Source organism: Primulina eburnea, chromosome 8, assembly GCF_022965805.1.
Source record: "Primulina eburnea isolate SZY01 chromosome 8, ASM2296580v1, whole genome shotgun sequence".
NCBI lineage: Eukaryota > Viridiplantae > Streptophyta > Magnoliopsida > Lamiales > Gesneriaceae > Primulina > Primulina eburnea.
This window is the reverse complement of record NC_133108.1, coordinates 34,890,755-34,906,549: the sequence shown is the minus strand read 5'-3', so window position 1 is coordinate 34,906,549 and position 15,795 is coordinate 34,890,755. Positions and strand designations below refer to the sequence as shown.

General features: G+C 34.5%; 1 protein-coding gene across 1 annotated transcript; it reads left to right on the top strand.

Annotated features, from left to right (window-relative positions):
* The first annotated feature begins 11,213 nt into the window (after positions 1-11,213).
* LOC140839195 (uncharacterized) lies at positions 11,214-14,514 on the top strand. The gene is made up of 2 exons (XM_073205826.1): positions 11,214-11,629; positions 11,765-14,514. Exon 2 carries the CDS (start codon positions 11,767-11,769, stop codon positions 14,512-14,514), a length of 2,748 nt encoding a protein of 915 aa, XP_073061927.1. The 5' UTR covers positions 11,214-11,629; positions 11,765-11,766.
* The last annotated feature ends 1,281 nt before the right edge of the window (positions 14,515-15,795 follow it).

The following is a 15,795-nucleotide window of genomic DNA, read 5'->3' as shown; positions in this document are numbered from 1 at the left end:
TAGATTCATCTTGTAACTAATGACATATTAGATATTCAATAAAGTACAAACATTGACCTTCAAAAAAAATCATAAATTTCACACACTATAAATCTTACAATCCACATATCGGAAATATATAAAATCTCCATGAGAGATTTAAGAGACGTCGTTATGTCGAAATGACAAGATAACTAGACCATATACAGTCGCAACAATTTTTTAAAAAATAAACACTTCCAATTATGAACTCGATCCCCAATTGAAGATAAACTTATGGAGTCTGTGGAGCAAGAAACAAAAACGTAGCTTTCGAAAACAAAAACCATGTGGCTTACTAAGCTTTTGAAATTGTAAATGCAAAGTGGCCCCATTTTATTTTTCCGAGTCTTTAGAATTGTACCAAAACGATGTAAAATGGTCGAACTTTTTGGGATTCTTAACTTTTAATTCTCTTCCCACTACTTTTTTAGCCAAGTCTTCATAGACAAAAGATCATCGGCCGGCCTATAATTCTTCTCCTTTCTGGAACGCACGCTCACTTGCCATGACGCGTTTTTCGAAAGCTTATGTCAGAGGGAAGGATCTTTTTTCTGGTTAAATAGTTTGAAAATTTACTACAGAACAGATGCAATAAAATTAAATAATGACGTATTTGTTGAAAATAAAAAGGAGTGGGTCTCATGTGAGATCGTCTCACGGATCTTAATCTGTGAGACAGGTCAACCCTACCTATATTCATAATAAAAAGTAATATCGTCTCACAAATAAGATAACCCAGATAAGAGACCCGTCTCACAAATACGACCTGTGAGGCCGTCTCACACACGTTTTTGCCAATAAAAAGTTGTGTTGAAAATAAAGAAGTGAAATTATTGAATGTTGAAAATAAGATTTGTAAATATTGAAAATTAGTGTATGATTATGTATGTAATGATGTATTTATTTTTGGATTATTTCCAAAGAAATTCTATAAATAAATCTCTCAATTTGTGAAAAAAAAACACAATTAAGTAGACAAAATTTTGTAGAGTATGTAGTTTAATATATTTTGTGAGTTTGAGATTTTTATTTTTTACCGTAAATTTTTACTTTTAACACGTTATCAGCACGATACTCGAATGTTCGGTTCTCTATATTTTTCTAAGCTCCAAACCCCAAGAAAAAGATAACAATATTCAAAAGTAAGAATAATATTTTACTGTTTATTTATTTCTATTGTGTATATATTTAATATATAATATCATGTTATTATATAAAAGGAGTATATGGCATCTCATTATAATTAGGGGTGTTCAAACTTCGGATAAAACCGAAAAAATTGAAAATCCAAACCGAAAAAATCGAACACTAAACCGAACCGAAAACCGAATTTTATAATTCGGATATAAATGTTAAAACCGAAATTAATTTGGTTCGGTTTCGGATTATAAATGTCAAAACCGAACCGACCGAAAAAACCAAAATGTAATTAAATTAATAATGTTATTTTTATTTTATATTATTTATTGAGATGATATTAGTGAATAAAAAATTATTTTGAATAATACTTAGTTGATTGTTGTTTATGTAATTCATTTGTACTTTATATTTAAATATTTCACTAAGAAATCATTTTCAAAAATAACATATTATATTTTATAGTATATTTATATTATTAATTTAAATAATTGTATCAAAACCGAAATAACCGACCGAAATAACCGAACCATTTCGGTAGAAAACCGAACCGAACCGAAGAAAAATGGTTCGGATATCGGATTATATATTTGTAAAACCGAAAATCGAAAAAACCGAAATAAAAAACCGAAAACCGAACCGAACCGACCGATGAACACCCCTAATTATAATAACGTGATGTGATTATTTCACTGTTTATATATTTTTATTGTGTTATATATAATTATATATATTTGTATATTGTCACAATATTATATAAAAGGAGTCTCTGACACCTCATTATAATATTGTGATGTGATATACATAATTATTAAACATCATTAAAATTATATACATCATATTATTACTATAAAATTTGCATATATATTCATTTTTTTATTATTTTTTAACGGTCATAAACGACTAGTTTTTACAATATGAATATGATTTCACAAACACACTCAATCACTCCAAACTTACTCTTCTTCCTAAAAAATTTCTTCATCAAAATTTTCGAAGAAAAAGAAGATGGTTCTTTCAAGGTTATTTTGTATAATTATTTTGGTTATTATACTCACTAGTCTTGTATATATCGGAAAATATCCAACTCGCGTTTTTTCTTTATTTTTAAGAATGCTTTTATTTATAATTTATCTGTTACTTTGTATTGCCATTTTAATAAATTTATAACTTAACTAATAAAATGCATTGTGTTATTTTTATAGTACCACCATGTAAAATTTGACAAAACTCGAATTTGTCGTGCTTGAAATTACGGGAAAAAAATTATATGCCATGAACTCTCGATGTAGAAATACATCTTGAGTCATTGGGTCTAAGTGAGACGGTTAAAGAAAATGGTATCTCATTATCACAAGAAAAAACAAAAGCTATCATATTTTTGCATCGACATCTTGATGAAGGCTTAAAATGTGAAAATCTAATTGAAAAATATCACATGGCTTTATGAAAAGGTTTAAAAGAAATATTTGAACATATTAAAATATCCGCGTATTCGGTCCATTTTCCTCTACATCACTTCACAACACTTAAAATTTTTCTCTCTTACACGATTTTAGTTTCGATTTAGGGTAAATTTTTTCGCTTTAATTTTTAGTAAATTTTTAAGTGTTAGTTAGGATCAGGAATATTGTTAGCATGACTTTAACAACGTTTTTACAAGACGTACGACAACGGTTTTTCACCATCGTCTTTAGACGTCTACAACAACGATTTTTCACCGTTGTCTTTGAGTACATACTTTAACCACAAAGCCTTTAACAACGATTTTATTTGACCTACGACAACGGTGAAAAATCATTGTCTTTTGTCTTTTTTTGTAGTCTGAATACAATATCATGTTCTGTATACTTGATAAAAGATTGTCGTAAAGCACATTTTTTGTTACCTAATGGTACAAAATTTCTGATAAATGATGTTTTGTATTCAACACAATCGAAAAAAAATTTGTTGAGTTTTAATGACATATATTCCCATGGGTATGATACTCAGACAATTAATAATAGAATGAGAAATATAAGTGTCTTACTACATATAAATCACGAATGAAATATGTAGTTGAAAAACTATCAGTGCTACCTACTGGATTGCATTATATATATATATATATAAAATTTTAATTGAATCAAACATGTTAATTGATAATTATTCAATACTGATTAATTGACATGATCGATTAGGACATCCTGGTTCAACAATGATGTGAAGAATTATAGAAAATACACATGGTCATCTGCTGAAAGACCTGAAGATATTTCAAAATAATAAGTTTCAATGCAAAGCATGTTCTCTTGGAAAACCTAATATAAAACCATCACAAGCTAAAATCCAAACTGAATCACCTATGTTTCTTGAACGTATTCAGGGTGATATTTGTGGGCAAATTGATCCGCCATATGAACCACTTAGATATTTTATGGTATTGATCGATGCCTCCAGCAGATGGTCATATGTATGTTTATTATCAACTCGGAATGTGGCATTTGCAAGATTACGTGCTCAAATAATAAAATAACGGGATCAATATCCCGATCATACAATCAAAAAAATTAGACTTGATAATGCTGGTGAATTTACTTCCTAGACTTTAAATGATTATTGTATATCAATGAGAATCACTGTTGAGCATCATGTTGCTCATGTATATACACAAAATGGATTAGCTGAATCATTGATTAAACGTCTACAATTTATTTCTAGATCAATGATTATGAAAACAAAACTCACTGTTTCTATATGGTGACAAACAATTTTACATGCTGCTGCATTAATTCGCATCAAATCAAGTGCGTATCTTAAATACTCTAACTTCCACTCATTGGGAACTTACTCCCCAACCATCATGAGAGACGAAGCCTTGAAGATACATCGCTTCAAGAAGGAATTGAACAACCGCATCCAATCTGCCCTTGCCGTTATCGAGCCCAATAGTTTTGATGAATTGATGGGAGCCGATATCAGGGTTGAGGATGACATCAAGAGGCGTGAATGTGAGAACAAACTCAAACGTCCTCAGTCAAGCCAGTACCAACCGGGCCAACAATTCAAGAAGCCTAGGTTCTCAAGCAATCAGTTTACCAGTACTCCAGCCAAAGGAACCACTTCTTCTCAATCAAGCAGAGAGGAAGTCAAATGCCAAACTTGTGGATTCACTCACATTGGTGAATGCTGCAGGAATTCTGGAGCTCGTTTCCGTTGTGGAAAGATGGGCCATCGCATTGCTCAATGCCCTTTTTCCAGATCCAAGGAATGGTCCAGCATGTGGAACGACTCCAATCAAGCCTAAATAGAACAAGCCAAATGCTTGAGTCTATGCTATCACTCAAGAAGAGGCTGAAAACTCAAATGATGTCGTAGCTGGTACCATTTTAATCAATAATATACCTGTTTATGTGTTATTTGATTGTGGTGCTACGCATTCATTCATGTCTAAGAGGTTTGCCAAGAAGTTAGGAACTAAGCCTGATAAATTAGAAGAACCTTATAGAGTAGCAACTCCTGCAAATTGGATTTTAGAAACTTGCACTCTATATCGAGATATTGGTGTTCTCATAGAAAATCCGAATTTCAAGGCAAACCTAATCCAACTAAACATGGTGGAATTCGATGTAATTCTTGAGTGGATTGGTTAGCCAAGAATCATGCTTTAGTAAACTGTCATGGAAAGAAGGTGACCATCTAAGCTCCACACCAAGAGAAACTTTTATTTCACGGTATGACAAAAGAACGAAAGACTCTTCTTTCTGCTATGTTAAACGAGGTAAAAGAAGAAGCCACACTTGCCCTAGAAGAGATTCCGGTAGTACAAGAGTTTCCGGATATCTTTCCTGAAGAACTCCTTGGCGAAATTCTCGACCGCGAAGTGGAATTTGAGATTAATTTAGTACCCAATTCTACACTAATCTCAAAAGCACCACACCGAATGGCTCCGGCAGAGTTGAAAGAACTCAAGGAACAACTTCAAGAATTATTGGATAAGAAGAAAATCCGACCCAGTACATCTCCGTGGGTAGGATGTAATCGAGTCGAGGTGAGCTGAACTCTTGAATGTTTGAGCTTGGTTCGTTTATAATCGAGCCGAGCTCGAGCTTTATTTAACGAACATATGCATGGCTCACGAGCTTATCCAAGCCTTTATCGAGCCTAAACAAGCTTAATAAAAAGTAATTATACATTTAAATTTTCATTAAATTAATTAAAAAGTGACTTATATATTTAAAGAAAAATATATTAGTCTTATTAAAATTTATAAATTTATTATAATAAATAAATTTAATAGATTTTTCTATATATTTCATAAATAATATGTAAAATCAATAAATCAAATATCAAAACTATTATTTTTTCATCTAAAAGATTACTCATGAACTTACAAACGAACATGTTCACGAGCTAACGAGCTGAATACTGTAAAGTTTGAGTTTTGTTTGTTTATCTTAACGAGCCTCATTAAACGAGCTCAAACGAGCTTATATCGAATCGAGCTTCGAATAACTCACAAACGGTTTGGTTCGTTTACATCCCTATCCGTGGGAAGCCCCTGTACTATTTGTGAAAAAGAAAGAAAGGAGTATGAGGTTATGTATCGATATAGAGAGTTGAACAAGATTACAATTAAGAATAAATACCCTCTCTCGAAGATAGATAACCTTTTTGATCAATTGAAAGGAGCCAAGGTCTTTTCAAAACTCGATCTGAGGTCAAGATACCATCAACTGAAGGTCAAAACAGAAGATATCCCTAAAACAGCCTTCAGAACAAGATACGGCCATTACGAGTTTACAGTGATGCCGTTTGGACTGACCAATGTTCCAGCAGCATTCATGAACCTCATGAATAGAGTCTTCAAACCATACCTCGATAGGTTCGTGGTCTTATTCATCGATGACATTCTGGTATATTCTTCAAGTGAAGAACACCACAAAGAACATCTTTGTCTCACCCTCCAGAAGCTGAGAGAAAAGGAACTGTACTCCAAGTTCAAGAAATGCGAATTCTGGCTAGAGAGCGTCACATTCTTGGGACACATAATATCAGCAGCAGGAGTATCTGTGGATCCTAAGAAAGTATAATCAATCTCAGATTGTCCTAGATCAAAGACTGTGACAGAAATTTGAAGCTTCTTAGGATTAGCAGGCTATTACCTAAAATTTGTTGAAGGATTCTCTTCAATAGCCATAAATCTCACCAAGCTCACACAGAAGAACTCCAAGTTTCAATGGAGTAAAGAATGTGAGCAAAGCTTCGAGACTTTGAAGAAGAAGCTAACCTCTATGCCAGTGTTGGTATTACCTATGGAACGTAAAAACTTCACCATCTACAGCAATGAATCTAAAAGAGGTTACCATGTGTACTCATGCAACAGGGAAGGGTGGTTGCATATACGTCGAGATAGTTGAAACCGTATGAACAGAATTACCCAACACATGACCTTGAGCTAGCACCAGTGATATTTACACTAAAGATTTGGAGACACTATTTATATGGTGCTAGATGTGAAATATTCACTGATCATCAAAGCCTCAAGTAATTGTTCACTTAGAAAGATTTAAACATGAGGCAGAGACGGTGGATTGAACTTTTGAAAGATTACGACTTAAAGATAAGCTATCACCTAGGCAAAGCCAACAAGGTAGCAGATGCTTTAAGTCAAAAGAATACGAGTAAGGTGATCATGGCGTCACTTTCAGCACAACCATGTCTTCAAGAGACAATCAAGATAAGTCAAAATAGAGATTCCGCTTTGGTGAAACTGAAAGAGCAAGCTAAAGAAGGAAAATCACCAGATTTCGAGATGGATAACAAAGGAATCTTGTGGATGAAATGATGATTGTGCGTACTAGACATCGATAACCTTCGACAAGAAGTAATGTCTGAAGCACATAAGTCAAAATTTTCAATCCATCCTGGTAGTACCAAGATGTACAGAGATCTAAAGAAGAATTTCTGGTCGAGCGGAATGAAAAAGGATGTTACGATATTTGTTTCCAAGTGTCTTGTGTGCCAACAAGTCAAAAAAGAGTACCAAAGACCTGGAGGACTTTTTCAACCTCTAGAGATTCCAGAATGGAAATGAGAACATATCTCCATGGACTTTGTTGTCGGGTTACCAAAGTCTAGACAAAGTCATGATGACATCTGGGTAATCGTAGATAGACACTTGCTTACAGATTAGCACTTCCCTCCGATATGTCAAGAATCCATAATGGTTTCCACATTTCACAGTTAAGAAGATATATTTCCGATCCAAGTCGTGTTCTTGAAGCTGGACCACTGTTGGTTGAGGGAAATATTATTGTAGAACTGAAGTATGAAGAAATTACAATTCGAATTGTAGATAACAAAGACCAAATACTAAGGCGACGAACTATTCCATATGTCAAAGTACAATGGTCCAATCACACTGAAAAAGAAGCTACTTGGGAGTTGGAAGAAAAGATGCGAGAACAATACCATATCTCTTTGCGGATCATGTATAACCAAGTTTCGAGGACGAAACTTCACATAAGGAGAGAGGGATGTGAGAACCTGAATTCCAGCAGTAGTTAGCATTTTGCAGCAGAAGCAAAAGTTCAACAGAAGTTAGCAATTCCAGCAGCAGCTTATATTTCAGAAGCTGGTATTTTTCCAGCAGATAGAATCCAGCAACAGAAGAGCAGTAGCACGAGATTCCAGCAGACAAATACCGATTCTTTTCATGACTTGTAACTGAGGCATTTAACATGGGATAAAGGCTGTTAATGACACATAATGTCAGATTATGGCCATTGATTGGGAGGCTAACAGTCAATTTTGCCTATAAATAACAACCTCAAATATCTGAATTGGTGTTACACAAATCTCAAGTTAACACTTGAAATTCGAGCTAGGATAGTGTATTTTTCGAGCAAGAAAATCGAGTAGCGAGAACAAGCCAATTTATAGACTTCAACCGAAACTCCCTAGCAAATTATAGTAAGTGTGATTATGTATAAATATCTTGAAAACCGTTTGATTACTTCTGTTTTGAAGCAAAAATATGTATATTGATTTCTGATATATGATTTTTGAAGCACATAAACCTAGTGAACTAATGGTAGAAATATATATTCTGAACATTAATGAATTCTGATTACTGGCCTCACCCCTTAGAGGAGAGGACATATAGAGGACTGATATCAGTTTAGCCATGAAATTCACTAATGTGCTCAGTGCTTACTTGTTAAATTTCTGATTTCTGTTTTGAATACTGATTCCTGAATACTGATTCTTGTTCTGAAAATAAGAATTTCTGTATATTATTTGTATTACTGTTTTTGTTGAAAATGATTTCGAAAACTGGGAATTATTCCGCCCCCGCTTACTGAGTGATAATCATATCACTCACCCACCAAACACATCTCAGATAAGAACGAGAAAGAATTGTTAGAAGAAGAAGAGCATCATCGGTTTGGGGCTGGTGAAGAAGACTGTCGTTTTTCAATTCTAAGTTATGTTTCCGCTGTATCTGTAAAGACATTGTTATGTGTGGTTTTACATTTCCGTTGTAAAACATTGGTATTTGAGTTTGTATCGGACAATGAATTAAGACTGGTTTCTGAATTTTGTACTTTTGAGGTTTGTTGTTTTCAAATGTAAATTTGAGAGCAATGCCGGTGTCGACTAACCCCGTCACTAGGGGCGTGACACAATGACTAGGCGAGATCTGTGTCTTTAGGGAGGTTCTTTTGGAGTAAGTTGTTTTATTGAGGATTCAGTATGGTTGAATAAATTTTTTCAAGTTTTGCTGTTGATGTGGCGGAGATGTTATGTTAGGGATGTAAATGATTCAAACCAAGCCAAACAGTATCAAGCTTGAGCTTGGCTCGTTTAAGATTAATTCAAGCTCCAGCTCCAGCTCGAGCTTGATTCGAGCTTTGATCGTCTGGCTTGAGTTTGGCTCGTTTAAGATTGATAGAGCTCGAGCTTTATTCGAGCTTTTATCATCAGGCTAGAATTCGACTTGTCTTGAAATTATTAAGCTTGTAAAAGCTCGAGTTCGACTCGTTAAAAGCTCGTTTATCATGTTAATCAAGCCGTGCTCGAGCTTGGTTTATTAATAGCTCGTTTATCATATTTAACAAGCTTGACTTGAGCTCGGCTCGTTTTCGAGCTCGTAAAACATACAATTGAGCTCGAATTTGAGCTTGATTCGAGCTTGTTAAAATTAAATATATCTATGAACTAATTTTATATTAGACATAAAAGTTTAACTTTTATTAGTACTAATATTTTTATTTGTCAACTCAACAAATGAGTCAAACTCGAGCTTACGAGCCGAGTTCGAGCTCGCGAGCCTATTAACGAACATGTTTACGAGCTCACGAGCCGAATACGCTTAGGCTTGAGCTTGGTTTGATTAAGTTGTCGAGCTCAAAATCGAGCTTGAGCTCGGTTTGATATGATTAACAAACGAACTCAAACAAGCTTTTTATCGAGCCGAGCTCCGAATAGCTCGCGAACGGTTTGGTTTGTTTACATCCCTATGTTATGTGTTGTTAAAGTTTCATTTTCGCTGGTTCTTATAAGTTTTCACATATTATAATTAAACTCAGTTTTTTTTTTTAATGTAAGTTATTTATCGCATGCTATAAATTGTATAATGTAGACGGCTCGGGTAGCCAGGGGCGGAGTCAGAAATATGGCTCCGCCCGGGCTAGAATTTTAATCTCTAAAATTTTAAATATTTTAAATTGATATACCCGGGCTACTATCATATTATTCTAAAATTATACAAAATTTACCTATAAATTTTTTCAAAAAAAATTGGGCCATCCGGGCTAAAGCGCGGGTACAAGCTAATGTCCCTCCGCCCCTGTGGGTAGGGGTTTTTTTTAAAAAATATTATAATTTTTAAAAATCGTTATAAGAATATTGCAAAGTAGGAAAGTTTATAAAAGTATAGCAATCCGCAACTACCTGTACCGGATTCTCATTTTTTTTAAAAAAAATTTAAAAATTAAAAAAAAGGAAAAGGTAGGTGTCACGGATTTTCAGAATCCGTGATCTTTTTTTTTTTAAAAAAAATTTAATTTTGTTTTTTAAAATAAACGGATTCAAAGAATCCGTGACACGCTGTCACGGATTCTATGAATCCCGTGTCCGCTCCGTGTTCTCCCAGCTTTAAATATGCTCCTCACCTTCAATTATCATGTACTCCTCTCATTTCATTTTCATATACGAAATTATTTGTTCTTTCACCTGTTTCGTGTATCCGATTCATATGCGAAATCATCTTTCTATTTCGACTTCAATTAATATTATACGTTGATCATCCTTTCATTTGAAGATATATTAAGGGGTAATGTTTAATTTCGTTGATAATATTATAATTATATATTAAGAAGTAGTATTTTCTTTGTGTAATTATTTGATAATATTTTTCATTTATTTCATATATTAGCACCGCCCGGAGATATTACTACAAGTTCCGTATAATTACGTCTGAGAAGGTAATTTAAGTACTTTTTTTAATATTTTGTTTATATTATTTTTATTATGTTAATGTAATTATAATTTTGTTCTCTAACAATATATGATTATGTATAATTTAGTTAAATAGTATATTTGTAATATTAATCGCTATATTAAAAAACAGTTAGAAAATTAAAAAAATAATAAAGATGATATTGTGATTTTTGAAATATTTAAAGGTTAGTATTTATAATATAATTTAAAATAATTTAATATAAGAATGGTTTAATATTATTGTACTTAATACTAGTGAAATTATAAAGTATTTTGTTAATTTTTTTTAAAAAAAATTATAAAAGTTTATATATGAAATAGTGTTTATTTACTCTATAACTTTGATCACTTTAATATAATTTAAAACATATTATAAATATGTGTATGTTACTGCAAAGTAATATAAGAAATTGTTAATTCTAATAAAAATTTGTTTATTCACCTATATTTTTATTAACTTACTTAAAAGTTTAATATAAATAAATTATATTAATTTTTATTGTCAAATTAATTTATATGGTTATGTACAAAACATTTTAGAAAAATATGTAATAAAATTGCACCGATTATTTGGCGAATTCATCAGTTCTTTAGCGTTTTCGACATTCTTCTTGTGAAGCTATTTTTTTCTTCACTCCGTGGTATTTTTTGTTATTTATAAAAAATCTGTGATTCTCCTCACTTTATAAATTGCGTCGATCGTGTGAGTATTGGAATTCGTAATTTTGTTTGATAGTTTTATGTCGAATATTATAAATTTAGAGAATTGCGGCGAGTCTCAGCAATTCAGAATTTGATTTGAGAGCACTGTGCTGAGTAATAGAATTTGGGAGAATTGCGCCGAGTAAAAGTCGAATCTATGTTTTTTCTTTCTATAATGAATTGTTTTATGTATATTATATCTTATGATGTTTGTAATTTATTGCAGATATTAAACTCCGGTAGGTCATTTACTTACAAATTCCGTACAACTACATTTGAAAAAGTAATTCAATAATTTCTTATTTTTTAATTGTATTATTTATGTTATATTAATGTAATTATAATTTATTATATTATTTTATATATTTTTGTTAAATTTTAAATTTTTAATATTAATTATGTTTTCTATTTGTCACAGACATGGATACTGTCAAGGCCTTACTTTACGTAGGTGGTTATGTCATTATTGAAGATGGTAGGGTTGGATATAGTATCCCCGCGACCAGGCCCATTAAAATCCCTCGCTCTACTACATTTTCTCAATTGGTGAATTATGTGCATCGCAAGCTAGAGATCGACCCATCAAAATTCTGCATCAAATTGTCAACGAAATATTGTTATAGCTCGTTGTCTCGTTACATTGAAGAGCATATCTATATCACAGATGATGATAGTCTACAGTTTATGTTTGAGTTGCCGACACTGGATTGCATGTACTTGTATGTTGATTCATCGCCAGTGTTACAGAACGTAAGTGATTACGATTTTGATGCAGTAATGCTAGTAATAACGCAAGGTTTGGGAACAGTCGGTTTGAATGAAGCGGGACCTTCTATGTATCACGTCGATGAACAATCCGCTCATACGTACTCTGGGATCGACACTGGTCCTTGGGATCACCATATCACAGCTCACGAAGAAGACTATGCGTGGGGGATGAATACAACACGAGAACGAGATTATGCTTCAGGGGGTTGGGATCATCATATCACGGGTCCATCAGGAGTTGATTTCGCATGGGGTTCTAGTAGAACAGGTCAATTGGATTTAAATTCATGGGCGGAGGAGGAAAATACCACAAATGTTAGACATTTTGATTGTTCTACTATGGATGCAAATATTTCCACCCCAATTATAGAACACATGCCTGAGCAAGATGATCTATTTGGGGACAGTTCGCATCATGTAATGAATAGCGATGACGATTTGTATGCTACATCAAGTGACGGAGAAGATGATCATGATGTTGACAATGCAGATGAAGGGACATCGGCGCGTGTGTTAATATCTGGAGCAGCAGTGACAGAGAACATTTCTACTGCACCGGAGCAATATTTACGTGCTATTCCCCAATTTTTCAATGAAATCTACGAGGAACAAATTCCAGATTCATTTGGTATTCCTTCTGCATCTCGAACAAACTTTTACAATCCTGAAAGGCCAGAGCTCGGTGTGAAAATGGTATTTAAGAGCAAAAACGATTTAATAGCTTCAGTGAAGGATTTTTCGGTTCGGGTTTTGAGACGTGAATATATCGTTGTCGAAAGTTCTCCGACGATTTGGAAGGTCAAATGCAAGAACTGGTCCGAAGGTGGCAATTGTGGGTGGGGACTTCGAGCATCGTTGAAAAAAAGTTTAGGCTACTTCATGATCACGAAATATGGTGATGATCACACATGCATGTCTACCCAAGTCGGTATAGATCACCACAACCTTGACGTAAACATGATAGCCAGTACACTTTTGGGAATTGTGTGTTGTGATCCTGCATACGAAATCAAATATGTGCGAGAAAGTATTAAAGAAAAATATGGGTATGATATATCGTATGCTAAGGCATGGCAGAGTTTGAAACGCGCGGTGGAGGTAGTCTATGGCACATGGGAAAGCTCTGTAACTTTGCTTCCTAAATATATGGGAGCTTTGTCGAAGTACAATCCAGGAACTGTTGTAGAATGGAAGCATCTTCAACCGTCTGACCATCCACATAAAGTTTTGAACTTTGTGTTTTGGGCATTCAGACCATGTATAGATGGTTTTCGACATTGTCGCAACGTAATCAGTGTTGACGGTACCCATATGTACACCAAATATAAGCACAAACTACTCATTGCAGTAACATTGGATGCCAATAACCAGGTTTTGCCGCTAGCCTTTGCGCTTGTTGATGAAGAAAGTTACGAGTCTTGGCATTGGTTCCTCAGCAATGTTACACGACATGTTACGAGAGGGTGTAGTGGTGTGTGCCTTATATCTGTTAGACATGCGGGTATAACAAGTGCAGTTCAAGATCTCCCTGACTTCAAGCCTCCTCGCGGTGTTCATCGTTTCTGTTTGAGGCATGTTTGCTCTAATTTCAACAGCAAGGTCAAAAACATTCATTTAAAAGACTTATGTTGGGAAGCAGGGATACAACACAAAGTAGCAAAGTTTAATGCGACAATGGAGGCAATCAGAACAAAGAACGCAGCAGCTTTCACGTATTTGTCAAACATTCCAAAAGAGAAATGGTCATTGGCTCATGATGGTGGATGGCGACGAGGGATAATGACGACGAACATGTCTGAGTGTACTAATGGTGTGTTGAAAGGGGTGCGACGTCTTCCAATAACTGCAATTGTGGAGATGACCTTACAGCGTTGCGTGCAATATTTTATTCAACGACGAGCGCGAAGTGATAAGATGCTGGAAAAAAATCTACCATGGACCGACTATGCATACTCTAAATTTGATATGTGGTCAAAAAATTCAATTGAACATCGAGTAGTAAGATTTGATCAAAGGGATAAACCAGCATCCGTCGCGACAGGAGGAAGACCGGGTCGTCAACATCACGTACAAGCTGTGAACATTTCTACGTGTGAATGCACTTGTGGTAAATTCACAATATATGGAATTCCTTGTTCACATGTTATATGTGCAGCGAAATGGTTTGGTTTAAATCCCGTACAGCTTGTACAACCATGGTTTACATTGAGCGAATACGTGAACACATACGATGGAAGATTCTACCCTATTCATGATGAACAATATTGGGATGAAGCTACATTCCAATTACGACACAATGGTGTTCGTCGACAAAGGAGACAGGCTGGTAGAGATCGCACGACACGCATAAGAAACGAGATGGATCAGCCATCAACGAGGGAGAGACAATGTGGGAGGTAAAAAATCTACAATAACGTATTGTACCTTATTTTTAAACCATAACATGTGAAGTTATTAATGTAATTACAAAATTGTGTATTAAATTCTTGTATTTATTAATAATTTTTGTTCATTGCAGGTAGGTGCAGGTGAGAAGATCGAGTTGTGGTGCCAAATAATTATGTTTGTGACGTAGATTCTACAGTTTAGTATTGTATTATTATGGCAATTCTGTGTTGTATTTTTATGACGATTTTATAATATGTAGTTTGTTGATTTATTTGACTTGATTTAGCAATTATACTTATGTTTTGTCATTACTATAAATGTATCCGTAAATTTATTCGTACAAGAGTAATAAATCACAATCAATACATTCCACAATTTTAAAAAGTCAAGAATACAAAAATTGTATACAAATAGTTAATGTCGATGGTAACGATGCCCCCCAGTGCCACACGGTGGTCTTCTGATTACTCTACGGCCACGACCTAACATCTATTCATCATCTCCATGCGTACTTGTTTGTGCTGCAGATGTACTCGTGTTAGCAATGTTCCCACCAACCTCATACCCTTCTGTATCAGAATATTGTTCAAATGGTATGGGCGACGTGTTAAATATAGGCCGACTCTCGTTCATACTCGGTCGAAAGTCACTTTGTAAAAATTGTGTGAAACTACCAACAATTGGACTGTAGTAACCAGCGTCATACGATGGAAAGCTTGAAACCACTGGCGGAGTAGTGTATGCCATATTTGAAGATGATGGTCCGAGTTCAAACTCATTTCCTGTCCACATCGGTGGATATTGCACATGAGCTGGGCGTGTATGTGAAATAGATGCATATGTTATGTAACATATATTTAATACAACAAATAAAATTTAAGTACATATGTAGATAAATTTACATTCATATGTAGAAGAATTGAACATGTCTTACGATAAATTGTCGGTAGTTTGCATCAACAGGATGGTAGCCCATGATGTTCGAAGGTACCACTGGCGGCGAGCACTATCTGTGAAATGCGATAATACCAACCAATATAGTCCACTGTGATGGCGGGTGTAGCAGGTATGACATAGTCCCCACCAATCACAAAATTATTTCTATCATTCCACATTTCTACAAAATCTTCGTGATATGTCGCCCAATCAAAGTTGTTCCGGCCTTGTCGAGTCAGCTTATGAAAATTGTCGAAGTTAGTAGTAGGTGGCGGAATACCCTGACGCATTCCAAACTGTCGGAGACACCGCTCTGGTCAATGCATCTCAACTATATGAAAATTAATCAATGCGCAT

Coding starts and splice junctions, on each gene's coding strand:
- LOC140839195 (XM_073205826.1), top strand. CDS start 11,767: ATGGATACTGTCAAGGCCTTACTTTACGTAGGTGGTTATGTCATTATT.